General features: G+C 42.2%; 3 protein-coding genes across 4 annotated transcripts; all 3 read left to right on the plus strand.

The window, feature by feature from the left end:
• The first annotated feature begins 815 nt into the window (after positions 1-815).
• LOC131126108 (uncharacterized) lies at positions 816-2,546 on the plus strand. Its single transcript, XM_058068304.2, has 4 exons — positions 816-1,179; positions 1,246-1,371; positions 1,463-1,581; positions 1,652-2,546. The coding sequence occupies exons 1-4, from the start codon at positions 900-902 to the stop codon at positions 2,513-2,515; spliced, it is 1,389 nt and encodes a 462-aa protein (XP_057924287.2). The 5' UTR covers positions 816-899; the 3' UTR covers positions 2,516-2,546.
• A 6,339-nt stretch (positions 2,547-8,885) lies between these two features.
• On the plus strand, positions 8,886-16,553 carry LOC131126109 (schwannomin-interacting protein 1). 2 transcript variants are annotated; one of them, XM_078791615.1, is made up of 8 exons: positions 8,886-9,168; positions 9,244-9,484; positions 13,651-13,760; positions 14,353-14,461; positions 14,717-14,923; positions 15,201-15,324; positions 15,444-15,537; positions 15,607-16,553. In XM_078791615.1, exons 2-8 carry the CDS (start codon positions 9,296-9,298, stop codon positions 15,656-15,658), a joined length of 885 nt encoding a protein of 294 aa, XP_078647741.1. In that variant the 5' UTR covers positions 8,886-9,168; positions 9,244-9,295; the 3' UTR covers positions 15,659-16,553. The 2 variants fall into 2 exon arrangements, with proteins under 2 accessions (XP_078647741.1, XP_057924291.1); XM_058068308.2 differs by lacking the exons at positions 8,886-9,168; positions 9,244-9,484 and adding an exon at positions 11,535-12,437.
• Positions 16,554-17,072: 519 nt separating this feature from the next.
• Positions 17,073-21,076, plus strand: LOC131125503 (zona pellucida sperm-binding protein 3-like). Its single transcript, XM_078791040.1, has 6 exons — positions 17,073-17,621; positions 18,272-18,387; positions 18,476-18,579; positions 20,484-20,661; positions 20,775-20,892; positions 20,987-21,076. The coding sequence occupies exons 1-6, from the start codon at positions 17,241-17,243 to the stop codon at positions 21,074-21,076; spliced, it is 987 nt and encodes a 328-aa protein (XP_078647166.1). The 5' UTR covers positions 17,073-17,240.
• Positions 21,077-23,246: the final 2,170 nt, after the last annotated feature.

A 23,246-nucleotide genomic window follows, 5' to 3' on the forward strand; every position in this document is an offset into this window, starting at 1 on the left:
TTCACCTCACTCAAAATGAATGCATTGCAGGTAAGTAAACATGCTTCTAAATGCATGTCAGATTGATTGTAAGATGCAATAGAATGTGGAAAAGTAGCAGACATACCAGAACGCCACATTCTAGGCATGTGTTCACTGCTTCAGTCTTACGATTGTTGTCAGTAACCATGACGATGTGCTAGTTGTGGCTGTCATGAGTAACCGTGGCAACCCACCTGATATATGTGTAATGAATTGTCAACCAGCAATACCAATACTATTACAAATGCAAACAATTGATACATATACATAAATATATATACACATAAAATACACAATAAACTTTTAAAAGGCAAATTTGGAAGTTCAGTTTTATCGTGACAACGCCACATTCCTTTGCGGTTTTATTTGGGACTTGTAGTTATACAGTTTCACCAGCAGATGTCGGAAAAGGACGGACGACAGGTTAACCAAGACTGTCGTCAATATAACAGCGATTAAAGTAAGGAATTTGTATGACGTCAAAGCTATCAAAATGTTACGTAAATTCTGCGGTTGAGGCAGCTTTATTATTATTAATTTACCATAAAATCACCGGCCACTTCATTAAGAACAAGATCAGTGCACGGACACCTGCTAAAGCGCCGAATAGGGTCCAATATGTCACGAAACGTCATTGTTTCGTACCTGTCTCAAAAAAAGGCAAAAAATGCAACAATGATGTAAAATCTTACATCTCCAAAATACTTTATATACAGTATTTGAACAATCCTTGACCAGGTGCAACCAATTGTAAGATGATCAACTACCCCGCCCACCTCAGCTTCTAATTGGTCGCTGCTTTCCCTGCCACACTTGCCACAAGGAAGTAGTTACCAATACAAAAAGCAGCCCTAAAATGTCACAGGCGAGCTTTTTTCATGAGTCTCAAGCGTAGTGACATGATTCACAAAGCAAACAAGACAATTGTTGCACTTTGCTGGGCTTCAGCCCTTATTTTAACATGTGTTTTGATGGTCGACTGTTATCGTCTGAGGAAGGCAGACAGGAGACAAGATGATCCAGAGGCCAAAGCTGCAGGCCTCAGAAGAGGCAAGATTGTATTCGGGGATGTTCTGGGAGGGGATTCTCTGGTGATGAACACCAAGAAATCAAACGCGTCTGTGGAGGATGACATGTTTTATCAAGCTGATGTTCCTGGTAGGAAGCAGTATATTGTTGTTTTTGTTGTTTTATATAAATAAGAGGTTTCTCACTTTCCATTAGCACCAACACAACAGACAACCTCTCAGGAAGCCTTCTGGAGGCTTATGAGCTCGCTACATTGCGCTGGTGACCAGATGAAGCTCAGGGTTAATGTACCAGGGCTTAGCTACTTGAGTGTGCAGAAAGGTAAAGTGAATCAAACATCAAACCTCTTTACTGTACATCTTTCACATGCAACAAAATGAACGCTAAGTTTTTTTCCCCACTTCTTCTGAAGCTAATGGACATCCATTGCCTTTGTCCCTCGTGCCTTCAACCTGTGGCTACAACATACACTGGAATTCTCTTGGGTTCCTCATGTATGTCCCTTTTGGTGGCTGCTATATGCTTCAACAGGTAATATTTACAAAAGAAGCAAGAAATGTCTCCAATGCATTGTAGAGCATAGAATGTGTTTTCTCTCCAGGGTGGAAGTTTTGTGCTGCCAATGCTTTGGAAGGAACTTCCTGTCTCTCTCTGGTGCCCCAAACCACCCACGACAACTGCTGCCCCAAAGGTAACCACTGCACTACCGTCAGGTCCAAATGATTCCAATGCCCGAGTCCCTGCTACGCTGCCTCAGACCACCAATTTGCCCACTTGGCCCAAGGACCAGGTGTTACCCCGTGGCTTTCAGAGCCACAAATTACCCACTGATGCACAGATCCAAATCCTCCCCCCTGGGTCTCAGTTTCCCTTACCTTCTGTGTCTCAGGACCGCATGTTACCCTCAGAACCTCAGGTCCAAATCCTCCCTCGTGGGTCTCAGTTTCCCTTTCCCTCTGGACCTAAGAACCCCAAGATTCCCTCTGAGCCCCCGGTCCAAATCCTCCCTGCTGGGTCTCTGTTTCCCTTTCCCTCTGGGCCTAAGAACCCCATGTTTTCCTCTGAGCCCCAAGCCCAAATTCTACCCCCTGGGTCTCGGGTTCCTTGGAGTCACATAATGCCCCAGTTCCCTGGGTACCCAGTGGGCCTCCCAGCACCTCAGAACCTCCATGTACCTCGACAATACTTGGTGCCACAAGTGAGTCGGTACCCACTGGTAAATCCCTACGCCTGGCATTTCCCAGTACATCAGCCACTAACTGGGAAGCAAACACCCGGCCAAAAGGAAGCGGCTAATCCAGGAATGCAGCCAAGTAGTCCCCATTTTCCCTGGCCGTATCCTTATTACCCTCCACAGCCGACTGCAAACCCAGCAGAGACCACAACTGCAGCACCATCCCAATTCCCCCCAAAACTAATGCCCGCTTATCAGGACCTCATGGCTGCAATGCTTGCTGCTCGCTGAAAGTTGCTCCAATAAATTGCTGAATAAATAAGATGTCTGTTGATTTCATTTGCATCACATATTGTATATCTTGGTAACTAAGCAATTACTGAAATGGCTTTGATCAAATTTTAAATGTCACACTAAAAAGCAAAAATTGCCCGACTGTCATGTTACCAGAATAAACACAGCATACTCTGTTATTGGCTGTTCAATTGTATTAAAAAAGCTCTCAATTGTCAATGTGTGATGGAAGAGCTTTGAGATGCTCTGGTTGAGATAAAATATTTGTTTATTTTGATGAAATTATGGCCAATATCAAATCAACAGTAGGGATTACGTTTATTTTCCTACAGCGTCATATGCAAATTATATGCAGATTAGACGATGACGTTGTCTGGCGACTTTCAGGACAGCCAATAGCTACTTATCTTACTGAAATGTTGGCAACAGTGACAGAGCACTCAGACTGACGGAAAACACTTTTATTACTGTAACTGTTATATTGTTTTTTGAAGTAAATGCATGAAATGAATATATAAAAAATATTGGCCGCTGAATAACTGGATGGCTGTATTCATTTGAGCATGTATTTTCAAAAGCAATATGCAGCACTTACTGTCTTGCAGGCAGACTTAACGACACATGTGAACAATGCAGCAACACTTCCTGATCTTCTTAATCTACGCCTTTTCGTCTAAACCAGGGGTGTCAAACATACGGCCCGCGGGCCGGAACCGGCCCCCAAGGAGGTTCGATCAGGCCCGCAGGATAATTTGAAAGTGGAAAAAATGCATAAAAGACATGGAATTAATATTTTTAATTCGCTGCAATTCATGGATTATCCGCTAAGGGGCGCACTCTTTCCATTAGAGTAGAAGACAAGCCGCATCACTGAGACAGACTGAAAACAGCAGAAGGTATCAATGCGCCATCTGCTGCTTGTTACGACGTTGTTAATACCTTGGTCTCTACCTCTCCGCTACACCCTCATTAGCCAAAATGTCGTTATCCAAACAGAGAAAAGTAGATAAGGAGTGTAGAATTTTCAAAGAAAAATGGACCACGTCCTATTTATTTACAGAGATGCACGGAAAACCTTTGTGTGTTTGCAACAAGTTTCGGTATTGAAGGAATATAATATTCGACGCCACTACGAGACTCATCACAGCGAAAAATATGATGGCTTGCAAGGACAACTGAGAAGAGATAAGATTAACGAATTGCTGGCGGGTCTGAGGAAACAGCAGTCAACTTTCATCAAGAACCGAGAAGTCAGTGAAGCAGCGGTAAAAGCCAGCTACCTAATTGCTAGCGAAATAGCATTAGCATCGAAGCCGTATTCCGACGGTGACTTTGTTAAACGATGCATGATGAAGGCGGCTGAACTTGTATGTCCCGAGAAGCGACAAGCTTTTGCTCACAAGGCTCACAAACAAGCACTTAAATGACATTCTGAAAGTGACAGCTAGTCAGGACATGACACCTGGTGTTGATGCACTTGTACAGGCCAAAAGATGCCAAGTTTCAGGAACAAATACAAGTCCAGACTAGACTAACACCTTTAAAATGCTGCCTTAGATACTGTTTGCATTGAAAGAATACAGCTCTGTGAAGATGAATCCTTACTGTGGTGATTTAAAAAATGTGCACTTTAATGTTAGTCAGCAGCTTCAAAACAAAAGTTGTGTGATGGAATTCTACTGTTCATACAACTCCATACATTTTCAGTATATATTGTATGTGTATGTATGTTTCATGTATGAAGTTTACAGATTTACAGGACAGGCAAACACTTTCTTCATTACACATTTAAAATCACTCTCCTTAGTTTGTAAGGTGTACGCAGGGATTACATTTAGATTTTATATGCGTATGTGTAAGTGGTTTAAAAATCCCTTTCTTTAAAAGTCTCATTTAATCTTAAAGTGCATTATTATATTTTTCAGTACCAATTAAAGTATTGTGCCTTTGTACAATCAGTGGGATCAGTTGCAATGCATATTTGTGAATGATAAAAGTAAATTGCACATTTGTCTAAGGAAATATGAGGTGTTTCATGAAATGTTTTGTAAAAGGATAGTTCATTAAATTTCAATATTTTCCTAATGTTCTTGTGCTTCTTTACACCAAAACAAAGGAAAGACATGATATTTTGGTTATTTATAGCAGAGTATGGTATCATTTTAATGGTCCGGCCCACTTGACATCTCCCTAGGCCGTATGTGGCCCACGATGCGAAATGAGTTTGACACCCCTGGTCTAAACGCTTGCTCTAACCAGTACACTGCCCCCTATAGCTCACACATGAAACAGCGGCTTGGAGAACACCATATTCTCCGTAATAATACCACCACTATCAATGTTTAAACGGTTAGAAATGTTCAAGTACCGTGCAATGGCAAATAATAGGGGAATACATTAGGTGTCATTTGGAACAAAGGACGGCCAATAGGATTTTGATTTGTAATTAGCTCACCTGTGTATAGTTTGATTAACACAGGTGTATTATCCCTCCTGCTCCTCACCAGGCGTCACCCTGCTAGCAAAAGCTAGCTAATGTTGCAAAGATTTTTGTAGCATTGTCCTCATAACAGAGTGTTTACGTTATGGCGGTAGATGCTCCAAGGCAATGCTGTGTCTCATCTTGTCGGACTGTTGCGCTTGTGTTGCTTCTCTTCGCTCTGGTGCCGAGTTTAAGATGTTTTTCGTGGAAGGGTCTTGGTCACAGACCCCCACGCAATTTAGCAAGTGAGGGTGTAAGGAAGGGCAAGATTTTCTTCAATGGGAAACCAACATCAGGTAAGATCAGATATGTTAGCAGATAATTCTGTTAAAACTGCTGTGATAATTGTTCAATTTCAGAAGGACTATGGGACTTCATGGAGCCCTCTCTGCAATGTGGTTTACATCAGATGAGATTAACAGTCCTGGGCCTTGGAGCTGCAGACTGGAGACTAGACCTGGGTATAGTCTGTTCCAACATTAGTCAGGATATGTCTTTAGCTGACTCTCTGTACTTGTCACAGGCAGTGGACAATCCCAACCTTTGAGCAAGGCACTAGACTCTTGTGGCTATTTGCTCCATCAGAATGCTTTTGGCTTTGTGTTGGTAATCCCTTATGATGGCTGCAATGTAATACAAGAGGTATGTGTTCACTCGTCAATTAGCAGATGTTATTAGATATTAACACAAAAGGAAACTATGTTGGGTTTTTCATCACCCCCATTGCACCAAATACTGCGGGGATTCCATCCAGGACCACCAGCCCTATCAATAGGCTGCATGGCGATAGAGTGGTTAGCGTGCAGGCCTCATACCTTGGAGACCTGAGTTCAATTCCACCCTCGGCCATCTCTGTGTGGAGTTTGCATGTTCTCCCCGTGCATGCGTGGGTTTTCTCCGGTTTCCTCCCACATTCCAAAAACATGCTAGATTAATTGGTGACTCCAAATTGTCCATAGGTATGAATGTGAGTGTGAATGGTTGTTTGTCTATATGTGCCCTGTGATTGGCTGGCGACCAGTCCAGGGTGTACCCCGCCTCTTGTCCGAAGACAGCTGGGATAGGCTCCAGCATCCCTGCGACTCTCGTGAGGACAAGCGGTAGAAAATGAATGAATAACGGGAATATTAGTAATAACCTGGTTCAACACGGCCATGTAAACACCAATAACCTTTTGAAAAACCTGAATATGCTCAATATTACCACGGGTTTAAACCTTTTCTAACCTGAATATTGGGTCATGTATACGGATATTCCCATCGAAATTAATATTGATTTGTGTTCGAAAGGAATCTTGGGCCTTTGACAGGAAGTATTGAATTTGAAAACATGGCGGCACGCAAAACTGCACATTTTTGGAGCCAGAAGGAAACTATCTGTAGCACTAAGAAAGGCAAGTACTGCAGGTCCCGGGTTGTTCATTAATTGCCTTGCTGGTGTTTTTGTTTTTGTATACAGGAAGAAGAAGCGGATGTGCATTGCGTCATGATGTTCTCCATGAGTCACTGTTTTGATCTGGATTTACAATTAAACTGGTTATTCCGAATGTTTCAGAAACCGGAATATTGACTGCATGTAAACGTAAAAATGTATCTTTGATACACTGCTCGCTCCTCCCCCCTGCAAACTCTCCTGCTAGCTTGACCGATTTTGGATCCGGATTTGTAATAAGTGACTAGAATCATTGGAATTGGAAAGTAGGATACTAATGTTGGCAACAAAGCTATGTCAGCTACACTTTGTCCTCACTAGGGGTGCCGGGTATGCTGGAGCCTATCCCAGCTGGCTACATTTATAGGTCAGGAAAGTGGAAAAAGCATAAGAGGTCCCCTTAAGATATGTAGTGAAGCCTGTAGGTTTAGTATGATAAAAGGGGAGCTTTTAAGGTATTGGAAGAGGTTCATGTGATATGCACAGCATAATTCATGGATATATTAGAATTCTGTTGGTTGATCATGAATGAATCGATTGAGGCAAAATGGAGTGCACTACTTGTCACTTGTTTTGGGAGGTTGAGCGACGTACAGTAAATCCAGATCTCCAAAATGGGGCTGCCCAGTTGATGATAAAATATATTCAAAAGCCTATTGGTCATTGCACCAATTGTTGTTTTTTTTAAGTTTCATGATGCTGCTTACTTTGCTTTGTTTCAGGGTGGCTATTATGTGTTGCCAATGAGTTACCTGCAGACTTCAATTACACTGGCGTGCCCCATGACTTCCGCTTTGACCACTGGAGATTCCATCCCTCCAATTGCCAGGAACACATACCGATCCAAGCGCTATGCAGCCCCGGCATTCTCCAGCTATGACCCTTACCAACAACATTATCATTCATATTTGTATTACCTCTACTACATGAATATGATGGCAAATCATCAGTTTGGCCAACCAGTTTACAATCCCATGTATTATCCGTTACGCTACAGCCCGCCCAAGACCACCACTTCACCCCAAGTCGCCACTCGTGCTCCCTTTGACTCCAATCAGAAATTTGCAATGCCTTATCCCATCTATTCCCACTATATTCCTCCTCCCTACCCAAATGCACCCTATTGCCACATGCCAGGTGCATTTTGTCCAATAGCCTTTCCTCAATATTACCCAGGGCCGAACCAACCAATGGAACCTACCCCAGCTCCAACTGTGACGAGGCTGTCCACTGTGGCGAGGCCACCCACTGTGACAAAAGCGCCCACTGTGCCTACTACTACATCTAGATGCAAACATTCAGGTACCCCTACCACCACAACGGTATCACCTAGATATAAACCCACCACGACTACTGCCACCTCCACCACTACTAAATCAAGGTGTAAACTCAGAACCACCACTTCAACCACAAAGAATAGAAGCTTTACCCCGTATGCCGCAGCGCCCTTTGCACCAGAGGTTTCATACAACACAAGAGGGGAAACGCCAAGCGATCCTAAAAGTGTACCTCAGAGCGGCTACAAATCTGGACCACTACTGAACTACCAGTACTGGCAACAAGAGCCCTGGGTTGAGGACCCAGAGTATGACTGGGATGATCTAGATCCTTAGCTGGTAAGCATCACCAAGTTGTCACTTTCCATACTTTCTACCCCTCGATGCCAACTGTCTTTCATTTTTCTCTTTCAGGGGTGTAGTCCTGATGCCATTCAATAAATGTTTTAATTAGAAGGTGGTCTGAATGGTTCTTACACACAGGTTACCATTTCAAATGAAACCTTTGTCGTGATATGTAGAGTACCCCACCTCTAGTATGTTTAACTGCAGTATATGTACTCTGCAATCTAATGTACGTACTTTCAGCTACAAGACATGTCTATTGCTGTGATATACAGTAGTTACCCAAAGTGAGCTAAAATCACATTTTTTCTCATATTTTGACTCTACCAGTCCAGTGTTTACCTTGCCTGTAGTCAGCTGGGATAGGCTCCAGCACACCCCAGAGACCCAAGGGAGTATAAGCAGCATAGAAAATGGATGGATGAGTATTTTGACTTTTAAAGTCGCATATTTACGTCATTAATACTTCAACTATGCAATTCTTTTCTTAATGACTATTTTTCTAATATCCTTATTTTTGTCAACACACAGCTATTATATAACTGGCAACACAAGTACACCTCACAGTGAACATCCAATGTCCCTTGAGAAGAATGTTTTTGAAATATTGTAGCCATACAATTGAAGGATGGATGGTGGGTTACGTTGGGGTAATCTACTACCATGCCTGTGTATTTTTACTTTTAAGCATATTTAGCATGTTTGGCTATCTGCTTTTCTTCCATAACTAAAGGCCATGATCCCATGTTTCCTTTTGCTTTTCCTGTGAAACCTGCCCAGGCTTTCCAGTGCGCATGCACACACACCCCATTCTGTCTCTTCCCATATATTTCCACATGGTGCTATCTCCTCTGGGCACCCCTGCCACGATGCACATCTATACACATCACTGGAGCTGGGCCGCACGTGACTGCCCAGTCATGTTGTGCTGCAGAAGCAGGGATGTGTGCTTGTGATGCTGCTCCTTCACTATTGAACCTCCCTGAAGACGAGCAAAGACCTCTGTTCATGCAGCCTGGAATGTTTATATCGTGTGGTCCCCAAGCATTGGCGAGAGACAGCTCTTGTTTCATTAAAGGATGTTATTGGGGAATTGTTGCCATTCTGCCATGAAGGTGAGTACTTTGCCCAGCATTTCTACATGATTAAGGTGGCTTGAGTAATACTTGTCATTTTTTTTTAAATCTCAGGGAACATAGACACATCTCACCTCTGACATCCCTGACACTGTACAATCTTTCCATGGAGGAAGACTATGATGTGGACATGGATGAAGTATTCATGGGAAGGGTCACAGCAGGTCACTGGTGGATGGACTTGGGGAAGGAGGACATTGAAGCCGAAAGAGGCTCCATGGTGAACAGTCGCAGCTGGGCCGAGGAGCTTCAAGAGTGTTACAATGGAGGACAATCCAGACTGTCCATCATCTCGGTGAGCGTCTTTAATTATTGGAAACCTGCCGTGCGGCCCACATTCCCAAGGGAGGCGATCATACTCTGCTTCAACATGTCCGTACATTTCGGAATTCATGCTCCCCAGAACTCGGCGCAGACTATGCTTGACTGTAGGCAAGACTATATTATCTTGCTACTCGCTAGTGTTGCTAGGATTAAACTAATGGCTTTGTTGTCATTTCAGAGGACACAAAAATACGCTGCTTTAATAATAATGGCAGTGTATTATAATATTAACTTGAATATAGCTGTTATTATTATAATAACAGCAGTGTAATAATAACCTGTACACTTATTGTATTGTATGTTACTATTTCAATCTTTTATCCCTTGGGAAGACTCACCTTTTGAGTCTGAATCAGGAGTGTCAGAGAGGCATTTATGGCCCATAACTGTGTGTTTTTTTTTTACTGGCCCTCTAAACCAGTGATTTTCAACCTTTTTTGAGCCACGGCACATTTTTTACATTGTAAAAATCTTGTGGCACACCACTAACCAAAAATGTTCCAAAATGTCACCACGACCTCACACGTGCATCAATAAGTCTATGGGAGGAACAAGGTAGGTGTTGCCACACGGACCAATATTACATTGCTCTGCCAGTCTTTACACCACAGACACTCCACAGTAGCCACGTTTTTACATCACCACTTTTTCTCTTTCCCAGTGACCTTTCGGGAAACAATGGTATCCATGGAAAGGAATATTCCAATCTCTTGTCTACATGCGACGTGAAAATCAACCAGAATAGTCAATAGGGCATGCCCAGTAAAACGTAAACATCAACATCACGTGATACCGGCTTCCCCAAGTTTTTCTTTCACTTGTTGGAATAACTCCGTATTGCCAGTTTTTTGTCTGTCCAGTCTTGAAATTTAGTTTGAATCAAAAACAAACTTTGCTTAGTCCAGTGCCGATTGCTGGCCTCCATTTTTAAAAGTGAAGAACGTCTGGATCTGCGTGTTACGTCATATCTGAGCATGCGCTGAAAGAACGCACCCGGGATCAATTTAAACAGGAAAAGATCAAATTCAATCTTGCTAATATTTTATAATTCAACTCAGGACATGTTTTATATAGATATATATTTTCTTTTTTAATAAAACTGCACTTGTGAATGGCGTATAGAAGGGTTTAGATTCTGTTTCACAGATGGCGCTAATGCATACAAAAGCTGCTTGCCAACCGCCAATAAACAGAAGAAGAAAAACACCACGAAGAAGAAGGCACCCTGACAACTTTCCGTTTGAGCGGGTACAAGATACCTCAATCGGATTGGTTAAAGGAATATTCCATCCCTGTTCAATTCTTTCCGTTTGAGCAAATAAACCAAAGTGAATTGGAATATTTGGGTCCATGTATACTATTGACATAATGGCTATTGACATAATATTTGCAAATGATGATTAATAAATGTTAATTATAAAAAGTGATATTGGATAATTCCTCACGGCACACCTGACGGTTTCTCAAGGTACACTAGTGTGCCGCGGCACAGTGGTTGAAAATCACTGTTCTAAACATTTCATAAATTAAAATAAAAAATATTAAAGACTATAAATACACTCCTGATCAAGAATTCGAGTTGTCCCATTTTTCATTTTGAAGCTCTAATTGGAACTCCCTTAAGATGCAACAGTGCAAAATGTAATTTTTTAAAATTTTTTCATCTGGTCTTAAAATTTAGATATAAAAAGTCAGAATATTATGAGAAACAAAACAATTGTAGGAAAAATTAGGTTATATTAAGTTATATTGCTATGATAAAGTCAATACACTGAGAATAAAGACAGAGTTACGGGGTATGCTGGAGCCTATCCCAGCTGACTTTGGGCGAGAAGCAGGGTACACCCTGGTCTGGTCAAGACATAACATTACAAGAAAACATACAAGAAAGTTTTTAAATATTCATTCATTTTCTACCGTTTATCCTCACGAGGGTCGCCGGGGGTGCTGGAGCCTATCCCAGCTGTCTTCGGATGAGAGGCGGCGTACACCCTGGACTGGTGGCCAGCCAATCACAGGGCACATATAGACAAACAACCATTCACACTCACATTCATACCTATGGACAATTTGGAGTCACCAATTAACCTAGCATGTTTTTGGAATGCATGCACGGGGAGAACATACAAACTCCACACAGAGATGGCCGAGGGTGGGATTGAACTGGGGTCTCCTAGCTGCGAGGTATGTGTATACGTGTGTATAAGATGTATACACTGTAGGAGTGACTTCTTACAGGGTTGTTGTTTAATACAAGTTCATAATACCTGCACCTTTGCCCCTAAGACAAAACACTCATCTATTAGTCATCTGCAATGGAGCAGAAAAGATGACTCAAAATGTTTACCCAGCATTCCCGGCTATGACACAGCACTATTAGCCTTATTCGTGCGTGTGTGTGTGTGTGTGTGTTTACACTGGGCAGTTTTGTCTCTTTACATCACATGAGAACATGGGAGGCAAAACAAATGATTCCAAATCCCTGTCTGTGATTCAGGTCAGTGAGTTCACTCCAGCGGCGTCCCAGCCAGTGTTAAATGTACTGACATTTACAAGAACCGATTATTATTTGTATCGCTCTTTTTGCTGTGCAGCCATCACATGCACGTGTGTATATGAGTCAGGTCAGTGCGCTTGTATGCTCTTGGTGAAGGAGGAAGATGGAGGGATAGATAGCACATCTGGAGACCAGTGAGTACCTCCCTCTCGCCATCCTTCCTCTCCTGCATACGTACGGTATGTCTTCCCACGCTTCCCCCTCCCACATCCCTCCCCCTTTCCTGTCTCCCTTCCCCTCCCTCTCCTGCAGTATATGAAAGGGTCTCCTGGGTCCGGCTGCACTGCAGTGTAGACGAAGGGCAGGGCGTGCCTGCTCAGTACAATGCGCTGAAGTGATGGTGCACCAGGAGAAACACGTTTACCAGGTGTGTGTATCTGTTCATGTGTCTGTTTGCGTTTATGTGAAATGATGTTGTGCGCAGGCAGTGGAAAAATTGTGTCAGGCATTATTACATGATAGGCATCCATCACTTGTGTGACGCTGGGTGATTCAGCTATGCAGAGTGGGTGAGTTCTTTTTGTCGTCTGCTTAGCTCTCATGTCAAATTGGGGGTAGGTCTGTATTATGTTAAAACAGTTTACCCTCCTTTTAAATAGAAACATGGTCTCATCACAGTCTAACCTGATATTGCGCTACCAAATGTTCCAGTTTTTGTGGCGCGCGCACACACAACAAGCAGATAGCCTTGGGACATGAATCTCATTATGCAAAAATAGCCTCGCCACAGTGCCTGAATAGAAACACACGTCCCGTTAAAGCTGTGTGTTGGCAATTAGATGGTCATTAAAAAGCAGAGAAAGGTGCATGATGGTAGACTGGCAATAGAATATAAGATAACTACTTTGGACAAATGAAAGAAATATGGATTGAAATGACTAATAGTGGCTGTGAAATTGGGAAAAGATCAATGCAAGCATAATTATTATACAACATGTTGTCATATTTGTAAATGTGAGTAGTATGATAGAAAGTCACGACCAGGACAAGACTGGAGATGGAATCTGCCACATCATTCCTTCTATAGCAGCCTTACAGAGGGCCGTCAATCCCATGATACACTGCGGGGTAATTAGGCGGCACTTTACTATAAAGACATGTCTCTTGTCCATACCACTATTGTATAGGCTTACTTAATATATTGTAATACTTTGGGGCATACTTTTTCCTAAAAATAGGTTTTCCAAACTAAGGGTTGAAAGCCAAAAAAGGGCTTGGGTCAGTTTTTACAAGTCGCTCTCTATAAGAATAAAATTCAAGTTGTTTTGAATTCACATTCATACGCTTTTTATCGTGTTTATGGTTTGTGTGGATGTAATAATACAGTACATAAAGTATAGTCTAAATTGGGTTAATTATAACTGACGGTTTATTCCTATGTACGTGTGGCAACACAAGCAAGATGTTGCATGTTTTATATTATAGCAAAACATAAATGAAAACCCCATTAATATTGAGCTGCAAAATAAAAGCAAACCATGTGCAGTTGCTGCCAAAGAATGGCCATAATCATCCCATATACTTTTAATATCCTTGATTGTACAGTCTTCTTTTATTTGTGCTTGTTTTTATTCCGACAGGCCCAGAGGAATGAGAGAGAGTCAATCAGGCAGAAACTTGCTCTCGGCAGTTTCTATGACGACGAGCCAGTCATCTTCACCAGTTGCAGCAAAAACGACTCGTCCTCTCGGTAGGCTTTTGAATGGAGCGTGTGATGCGACACAAGGGGTTTGATCAACACGGCCCTTTGAAGGCCGGCGCCAATATTTTTGCTTCTGATGCCTGACATGTTTGATGTCTGCATTTGCTACATGGCTGACAGCCCCTCCATCTAAGAACATGGGTATTTAATTATGCTTGGCACACTTTTTACTTTTTATTTTAGGAGTCTCTTCCCACGCAGTGTCATGACTGATTCATTTTATATGAACGCACGCATCCAGGCCTAAAGATTCAATTTAATTTAATTTAATTTAATTACTGGTCTATTTGTGAGTTCTAACTACACACAACAAACACATTTGCCTGATTTTATTCTATTTTTTACTTTTTTTTCTTTATTTTTCTCAACCTGCTGGACCTTCCTCAGCAATCATTTGGTGCCTTTCACGTTTAAAACCACTCGCTGCTCTAAGCCCTTCCATTCTTTTGTTCCTGACGACCATATTACAACATAACATTTACCACTGTTGTATTTTAAAAGTGGTTTTGCTGAAAGTTATTATGGGGCTAGTTATGGGGCTTTTTCTAGCCAAGTGTCTCACACGTATCTCTTTCATCAGTTTGCAAAACCTGCAGGTGTGTTTTGTCAACGACAGCAGCAGCGACAAAGACAGCGATGCGGAGGACAGCAGGACAGAAACCAGTCTGGATACACCCCTGTCACCTGTGGTACGCACACAGTCTTATTATAATCTCAACAACTCTGAGATTCAATGCAGGAGTAGTATTATGATGTACACTCTGCAGTGCTAGTGTGACAATGCTTATTGTGCTTGTTGTATTTTAGAATTGCACTTATGGCAGTATTAGCTTTATTAGATGGAATAGCTGTAACCTCAAATTGTGCAGGTGGACTTAATGAAATGTCCAGTAAGACACTTCCTGTTTCTGCACAATGTATAATCACGTCATCTTCCTCTTTAGAGCAAGCAGAGCTCATCGTTATCTGATCGAGACACAGCAGAGGAGGATTCAGATCCATTAGATGACTGCGGCGGGTTCTGGCGGGTGCAGCGGAGGCTCCAGGAGGAGGCCCGGGTGGCACTGGCTCTGGCGAGACCCATGGCCAAGATGCAGGTGGAGGTGGAAAGGCAAATACAGCTACACAGACGCTCACCTGTGGCAGATCTGGTGAGTCTGGAATATTCACAGTAAGAATTTGCGCCACAGATTACATCCTAAATGCCTAGTATTGTAGGACTAGTCATCTTGCAGGTTATAGGAGTATTTAGCAGGGTTTTACATGAAAATCCTCTTTAATTGGATCAGGATTTTAAGGTGGACTTCAATCCCACAAGAAAAAAAATCATTTCAAAGGCATTATGCTACAGGCATTTCCATAATGCTCAATAGCGCATGTTATCCACTGGATGCAATATAAATGAATCCATCTGTGATGTGCATACAGCTTCCCCACTTGCCTCACATCAGCGAAGGCTTGATGAAAAGGAATCTGAGGCGAGGGGACATGAGGGATATGAGTCTTGGGCAGCTCCAAGTCATCACAAATGACATGCACTCGCAGATCCAGAGTAAGTACATTTGTTTATGGCATTTTATTGAGCAGATTTATTTGAGATGGCCTTATGATTATAAATGAACAACTTTTATGTTCCATATTTACATTCAATATCATATGATCTGGATGCAGGTCTAAATGAGGAGCTGGTGCAGCTCCTCCTAATGAGGGATGAGCAGCATGTAGAGCAGGATGCCATGCTGGTGGACATCGAAGACCTCACCAGGTAAAAGCACTCGCATCTCCTTGGTTTTGTAGGAATTCTATGTAGTACCTCTTGTGTTTACTATGACAGACATGCTCACAGCCACCAGCGGCACCAGGCAGAGAAAGCCAACGCTAAATAAATTCCTCCTGTGTGTCCATCTGCACGCCATCCGACTTAGTACTCACTCCATCGATTGTCCCTTGTGTTGCCACGGAAACTCCATCTGTGCTGTCTCTGGAGGAAAAAAAGAGAGCATATAGTTAAGTATTGCACCACTGGATGTCGTCCAAGAACATAAATGAAGCTTATGGAGGGGAGTTTTAAACAGGCACAGCTGATAGGCTTTTCACTCCCATTGGATTCATAATAGTAGTAATAATAACTGCTGGATTTAGTTCAAAGAATTAAGCGAATCTTCTTGACATAATTCCATCCGGAGACCAATTTGTCATCTCATTGGTTTTTCAATGTACATTTTCAGTACGAAATGATGGTTTGGAAGGGAGCAGATGCACGGAAATTGAGTCTTGTAATAGAAAATAATTAAATCTGTCAGTCCAAGACAGCGCTGATTTGCAGCTTAGCTTCAATGTGACGTTCTAATGCTGCAACATTACTGAAAATCACACAAAACTGGATGTAAAAAATGCTGCTAGTGCACACTTTATTTGTGCTTTTTTTATTTTTTCTAATACGTCACGGAAAACATGCAGGATAGAGATTTGGGGCGAAATGGGAGTGACAGAGCAAAAATAGAGGTATGATGAACTGCCTCAAAATAAACATGCGGTGTGTTTTTTGTGAGGCTCATTTTGCTAGGTAAGCATAAACCTGTAAAACAAAACATTCGTAAATCCTGCACTTGACATATCTATTTTATGTAAGAATATGGACATGAAGGATGCCAAAGAGAAGGAAGCAACCACTTATTGGTCATGAATAGTGTGTCCTTTTTACATGCTGTCAACTTTCTTTTTCTATTGTATGCCATGTACTGTATGATGATTGTAAAGAAATTAAACATTTTAAATGTGTGGACTGTTTGTTTTATGTCTAAATAACGTTGTTTTACAAAACATCTGCAACACATTAGAGATGGTCAAGGTTAATGAGTCGAATCTTTGTACTGAATCAAGAATCATGAGTCCAAGGCCTCCATTAACTTGGATCCAATGAGTTCTCAGTCTGGCTGCTACTCAGTCAGCAGACTCACGAAAAGCATGGGTAGTCCCAGGAAATACAGACTCCAATTATTTATTGAAATTGTTTCACTGACTCGTTTCCACGCATTTTTTGGATGACTCTTTAGTTGGTGGTTGTTCGACATTTAGCATATAATGACTCAAATGAACCGAATTATTTTAGGGAGTCCATAAAATGAACAGAATTTACCTCCAGTATTGTAAGGAAAACGTGAGATTACTGTGTTGGTTAATAGCTCATGAACAAAATGTGATTGATAAAACTTACGTTTTACATTATGATTTAGATGTGAGTATAAATATAAACCAGTAGCAACAAAAAGTATTTACATTTGGACGTGAAAAGAACCGGAACCTAACCGGATATGACGCCAGTCAGCTGGCCACCTGGCGCCAATTTTGGCTCATTAACGGTATGTCGCTAATAAACACCACGAAGAAGAAACGTTACTTAAAATGTGAAGGTATCGGTGGTCACATGTTTCAGATTAATGAACATTTAGGAATTTGATCCTAACAATGAATCACAACAAGTCCCGAATCTACCGGTGCTGGACATTTGTCCTTGTTGTTTTTACCGTCACAGAGAGCCGCTATGCATCGTACGGCTCCCTCAAAGTTCAAGGCCCGAGTCGGGCGTCTTCTGGTTTTGTCCAGTCTCCTTTCTCGACACAGAAACACGAAAGTAATTCGAAACCTGTGAGTGTGAAGTGTCACTCCGACGCTATCGAGGTTGTGGTTCAAGCTGACTTGTTCGACACGGGCCTTTTGCTGAAACCGGAACATCTGCATCTGGGGTCGCAACCAGCGAGTGAAGGGCGGTCGTGCCGTGCTTCCCAGACTGAAGAGGGGACGTTGACTATCCTGGCAGACCTGCTGGACTGTGGAACTCGACTCTCGGTATCTGTATTTCCTTTTATTATAAAGTTATAAAGTGATTGTATTTTGGCTTGAAATTGTATATCAACTAATAGCGTATTGTTTGATTTTTAATTCACACCACTGTTTACAGCACAGATATAAAACGAGGCACAGGGGCCAGGTCCAGCACACCTCCATAAAGTCACGTGGTCTGCATAGCAAAACATATAACATTTATGATGTCTTACCCGTTTAAGACCGAACACTACTCATAAAGCCATAGCAGCTGCATATTGTAGCATCGTTGTGGACGCTATGGAAATGACACGACTGTGGTCGATAACAAGCTTTTTATTGCACAACAATAATGGCTACTGTCCGCCGTAACCATGCCGCTAAAACCACAGCCAGAAACTCAACAGTGCTTCTTCAACAACACGCCACCCACACCTGGTGCATTCACAGTCACCCGGAAAAGTCAGACACTCAACATGAACACGTCAGGGTCGGTACAATATGATGTGACATATCTGGTGATAATTTTTTTTCTTGAGGGGGGAGGGTCACTGGTTTATACTGTTTAATGCTGTTGTGGTACAATAAAGTAAAGTTAATCGCAATAAGAATGCATTTTACCTTTTGAAAATACACATTAACCCTAGCTTCATTCCGCTATTCCTTCGTTCCAGTCAACTGGAGACATACTCATCTATTCTAATGTGCTGATCTACTCGCCCGAGCAGTCATCTGATGGCTTGTTTCAACTGGATGGAGCAGCTATCCCAGTTGAGTGCCATTTTGACAAGTGAGTCTTATTTGTGTGACTTGATTTACTTTGTCTCTGTACTTGTATGGTTTTCTACAGTTCCGTTTTATTACACTCTTGTTTCCAGAAAGTATTCAGTGGATGAAGTTTCCCTGTATCCCACCTGGGTACCCTGGGTCTCTGTCGCCTCAGCTCACCATTATATAGGCTTCCGTCTGCGCCTTATGACTGGTAGCTTCCTGTTCATATTCCCTATATTATACTGCAGTGATTCCCAAACAGGGGTATGCGTACCCTGAGGAGTAAGTTGCATGGGTACATATTAAGGCAAACAATAAAATGGAACTTGTGCACTTCAGCTGGTTTCCCCAGGGAGACAACTTGTGCAACAACTGCACCAAAATAAGTTACATTCTACTTTTGGAGAATGGTACGACAAAACAGTTGGGAAACACTTCTACAGTGAAGAAAATAAGTATTTGAACACCCTGCTATTTTGCTATTTCTCCCACTTAGAAATCATGGAGGGGTCTGAAATTTTCATCGTAGGTGCATGTCCACTGTGAGAGAGATAAACTAAAAAGAAAAATCCAGAAATCACAATGCATGATTTTTTAACAATTTATTTGTGTGATACAGCTGCTAATAAGTATTTGAACACCTGAGAAAATGAATGTTAATATTTGGTACAGTAGCCTTTGTTTGCTATTACAGAGGTCAAACGTTTCCTGTAGTTTTTCACCAGGTTTGCACACACTGCAGGAGGGATCTTGGCCCACTCCTCCACACAGATCTTCTCTAGATCAGTCAGGTTTCTGGGCTGTCGCTGAGAAACACGGAGTTTGAGCTCCCTCCAAAGATTTTCGATTGGGTTCAGGTCTGGAGACTGGCTGGGCCATGCTAGAACCTTGATATGCTTCTTACGGAGCCACTCCTTGGTTTTCCTGGCTGTGTGCTTCGGGTCGTTGTCGTGTTGGAAGACCCAGCCACGACCCATCTTCAATGCTCTGACAGAGGGAAGGAGGTTGTTCCCCAAAATCTCACAATACACGGCCCCAGTCATCCTCTCTTTAATGCAGTGCACTCGTCCTGTCCCATGTGCAGAAAAACACCCCCAAAGCATGATGCTACCACCCCCATGCTTCACAGTAGGGATGGTGTTCTTCGGATTGTACTCTTCATTCTTCTTCCTCCAAACACGCTTATTGGAATTATGACCAAAAAGTTCTATTTTGGTCTCATCTGACCATAAAACTTTCTCCCATGACTCCTCTGTATCATCCAAATGGTCATATGCAAACTTAAGACGGGCCTTGACATGTGCTGGTTTAAGCAGGGGAACCTTTCGTGCCATGCATGATTTCACATCATGACGTCTTAGTGTATTACCTACAGTAACCTTGGAAACGGTGGTCCCAGCTCTTTTCAGGTCATTGACCAAGTCCTGTCGTGTAGTTCTGGGCTGATTCCTCACCTTTCTTAGAATCATTGAGACCCCACGAGGTGATATCTTGCATGGGGCTCCACTCCGATTGAGATTGACCGTCATGTTTAGCTTCTTCCATTTTCTAATGATAGCTCCAACAGTGGACCTTTTTTCACCAAGCTGCTTGGTAATTGCTCCGTAGCCCTTTCCAGCCTTGTGGAGGTGTACAATTTTGTCTCTGGTGTCTTTGGACAGCTCTTTGGTCTTCGCCATGTTACAAGTTAAAGTCTTACTGATTGTATGGGGTGGACAGGTGTCTTTATGCAGCTAACAACCTCAAACAGGTGCATCTGATTCAGGATGATACATGGAGTGCAGGTGGACTTCTAATGGGCAGACTAACAGGTCTTTCAGGGTCAGAATTCTAGATGATACACAGGTGTTCAAATACTTATTTGCAGCTGTATCACACAAATAAATTGTTAAAAAATCATGCATTGTGATTTCTGGATTTTTCTTTTTAGTTTATCTCTCTCACAGTGGACATGCACCTACGATGAAAATTTCAGACCCCTCCATGATTTCTAAGTGGGAGAAATAGCAAAATAGCAGGGTGTTCAAATACTTATTTTCTTCACTGTATAACGTAATCTAATATAACACTATTACAAATGTCTATATTGAAATGGAAATTCTGTTAATGTTGAAGACAACTGGCAGTTTGTGAGGCGGTCTCATACGTACTACTTGGGCGACCCGATGCACTTTGAAGTGTCCGCTGTGGTCCGCAAACACAAACCCCTGCGAGTCTATGTCGACCATTGTGTGGCCACAGACGCCACTGACCCACAGTCCACGGCAAGATACGACTTTATTGAGCGTAATGGGTGAGTGCTAACAGCGAGACCCCATGGACCTGATCATGGTGTTGCCATGCAGCTGTGCAATTAGAATGAATGTCTATCTTGATTTGATACCATTTATTCCTCCTCCCCACTAGATGTCTCACTGATGCCTTCCTGACAAACTCCAGCTCTCACTTCCTGTCCAGGGTTGAAGAGCACACGCTTCGATTTCAGCTGGACGCGTTTAGGTTCCACCAAGGGCCCAGCAGTCAGGTTAACGTCCTCCTTCGATGAACTGCATGTTCTCTTTGTGCCCTAAGCCAGATGTAATGTTCTGGAAATGACTGATTAGTTGTATATTCCCAAGGTTTACATCACCTGCTGGTTGAAGGCAGTCCCAACCACGTCAGCAGTCAGCTCTCAAAACAGGGCCTGCTCTTTTGTTGACAACAAGTAATCTCGTCTTATTCTCTTTCAGAAAAGTGTGCCCTTTTATAGCTTTTGTTTCCATGTTCAGATGGAGGTCAGTGGATGGGGAAGACCATGTCTGTAGAACCTGTGATCCTCTTGCAGTCAAAGAAGAAACGACCACAGAGAGAGAAACAAAGCAGCCTATGAAGTCGATGCGGAATTTTGCTGTGACTAACCCAAAACAGTCGAGCAGCTTTCTGCAGGTCCGCCCAAGAATGTTCCCAGGTCACAAATCTCAGCACTCCTTTTCTGAACTGATGAACTCTAAAGCAGGTGACTACATGCTTTAAAGGTGCTATCCAAATTATTTTTTTTCATGCAAAAATATAGGAGCATATCACGGTTTACCATATATTACCAATTGTGATGTCAGATAAATGAGATTGGTCCTTTGGCCTGAAAAAGGGGACACTGTTAATTGTATTAATGGTGTTTATGGTCATTTGGTTGTTCATTCAAACATTCATGTGCAAGTTGTCAGACTCATTAACCTACCGCATATTCTCAGATATCAGCCTCTATTCTATTTTATTCCTCCGTTTGTACTTCTGAACAAACGCCTCTCCCCAAACGTGCCTTCTTTCTTCCCCCCACTAGGTGGCTGTAAGTGTCTTTAATGTTTCCACTGTTACTTTTGGTAGCTGAACAGGATCATATGCAGTAAACTGTAAAATCCAAACTAAATCAAATTACTTGGAGTGGACAGATGTGACTTTGTGTTTAATAACACATTTTCTCTGTTTTTACAGAGCGAATCATCCAGTTTGGACCTCTTACTGTCAAATAGACAGTCTCTAACAATACTTGCATCAGGACCTCTATCGTGGTTGAATGGCAATTTCTCTGATTTGAGGTGCCAATTGGGAGATGAATCCATGGAGGTCACTTGGCGCCCTGCGCAGGACACTGAGATCATTTGATCCCTGTTTGATACACTGTACATGTTTCTCCAATATATGTTTTACATGAGCCATGCTTTGTTGTTTTTAACCTACTCATCTGAATTTCTCCAGCTTTCAGTCGCTTCAGGGCTCAAAATGACTTTTGCAAACTAAATTTAATTAGTCTTGGGTTTCTAAGCACTCAACCTCATTAGGCGCAACAAACAGAAATGGATGGGAGAGATGCACTGTCTATTTCTGCTCAAGTACACAAACACCGCACATCCATCCTTTCGGCGTCCACTGATCAATCCGACATATCTGCTGTTTTGAACTGAGTGAAGCAGGCATGCTATTATGGAGCACTTCCTTCCATTACCACCCACAAACTGCCCATCATGTAGTCACTTTATTGATTGGTTATTTGTGCAGGGGCCCTGATGTAGCATGAAAAGTTGCCTTTAACAGCATCAACATCAAAGCTATGGTTGTATATCATTGTTGCATGTTACTTACACATTATAGCAAGTTTTGGTCTGTCTGTCATGCTTTAGTTTCCAATTACATTTTAAAAACAGCTAATACACGTATGGTTTGCATATGTTAAAAAAAATACAATAAAAATTGGACAACCGTTTGTTGGAATGTGAACTTAAACTGAAACATTTTCATTCCGACCGTAAAAAACTGTGTACAGCCCAGCATGTCTATAGTGTGTGCACATACACTCCGTCTTGGAGAAATAGCCATCCATTTGAAGTTGGTGTTATGGGAGGCTATACATTCAGTGGTAATGCCATCCATCCATTTTGTATGTCGCTTATCCTCACTAGTGTCGCGGGTGGCCTGGATCATCGCTATCATGGCTGTTTTTGGGAGAGAGGCGGGGTACAGTGTCTATTCCAATTTTTATTTGCATTATTTGGAAGTTCTTTAGTACAAAACAATCTCCAGACGAATAATTGGGAAGCTGGAAGCAGACCACCTGCACTATTAATTCCTAAAACATGCAACAGCAGCACACCACCAGGGAGCGTTTTACTGCACAAGACCACTTTTGTTGACAAGCTTTTAATCCATTAAGATTTTATACCTAGGGGCCTTTGCTGTGGGCTACAAATACTTTTTACGAGCATCTCCTCCACCTCTGGTCAGCATCTCTCACATTGTGTTCTTGGGGTGTTGAGTACTGTCCATGGTTCTGAAGCCATTTTTGGCCCATGTCCCTATGATAAATCATTGGTTATGTTGCAGTACTTTGATAAAACGACTGGT

This window comes from Doryrhamphus excisus, linkage group LG6, assembly GCF_037039965.1.
Source record: "Doryrhamphus excisus strain RoL-2023G ecotype Guam linkage group LG6, RoL_Dexc_Guam_v1.1, whole genome shotgun sequence".
NCBI lineage: Eukaryota > Metazoa > Chordata > Actinopteri > Syngnathiformes > Syngnathidae > Doryrhamphus > Doryrhamphus excisus.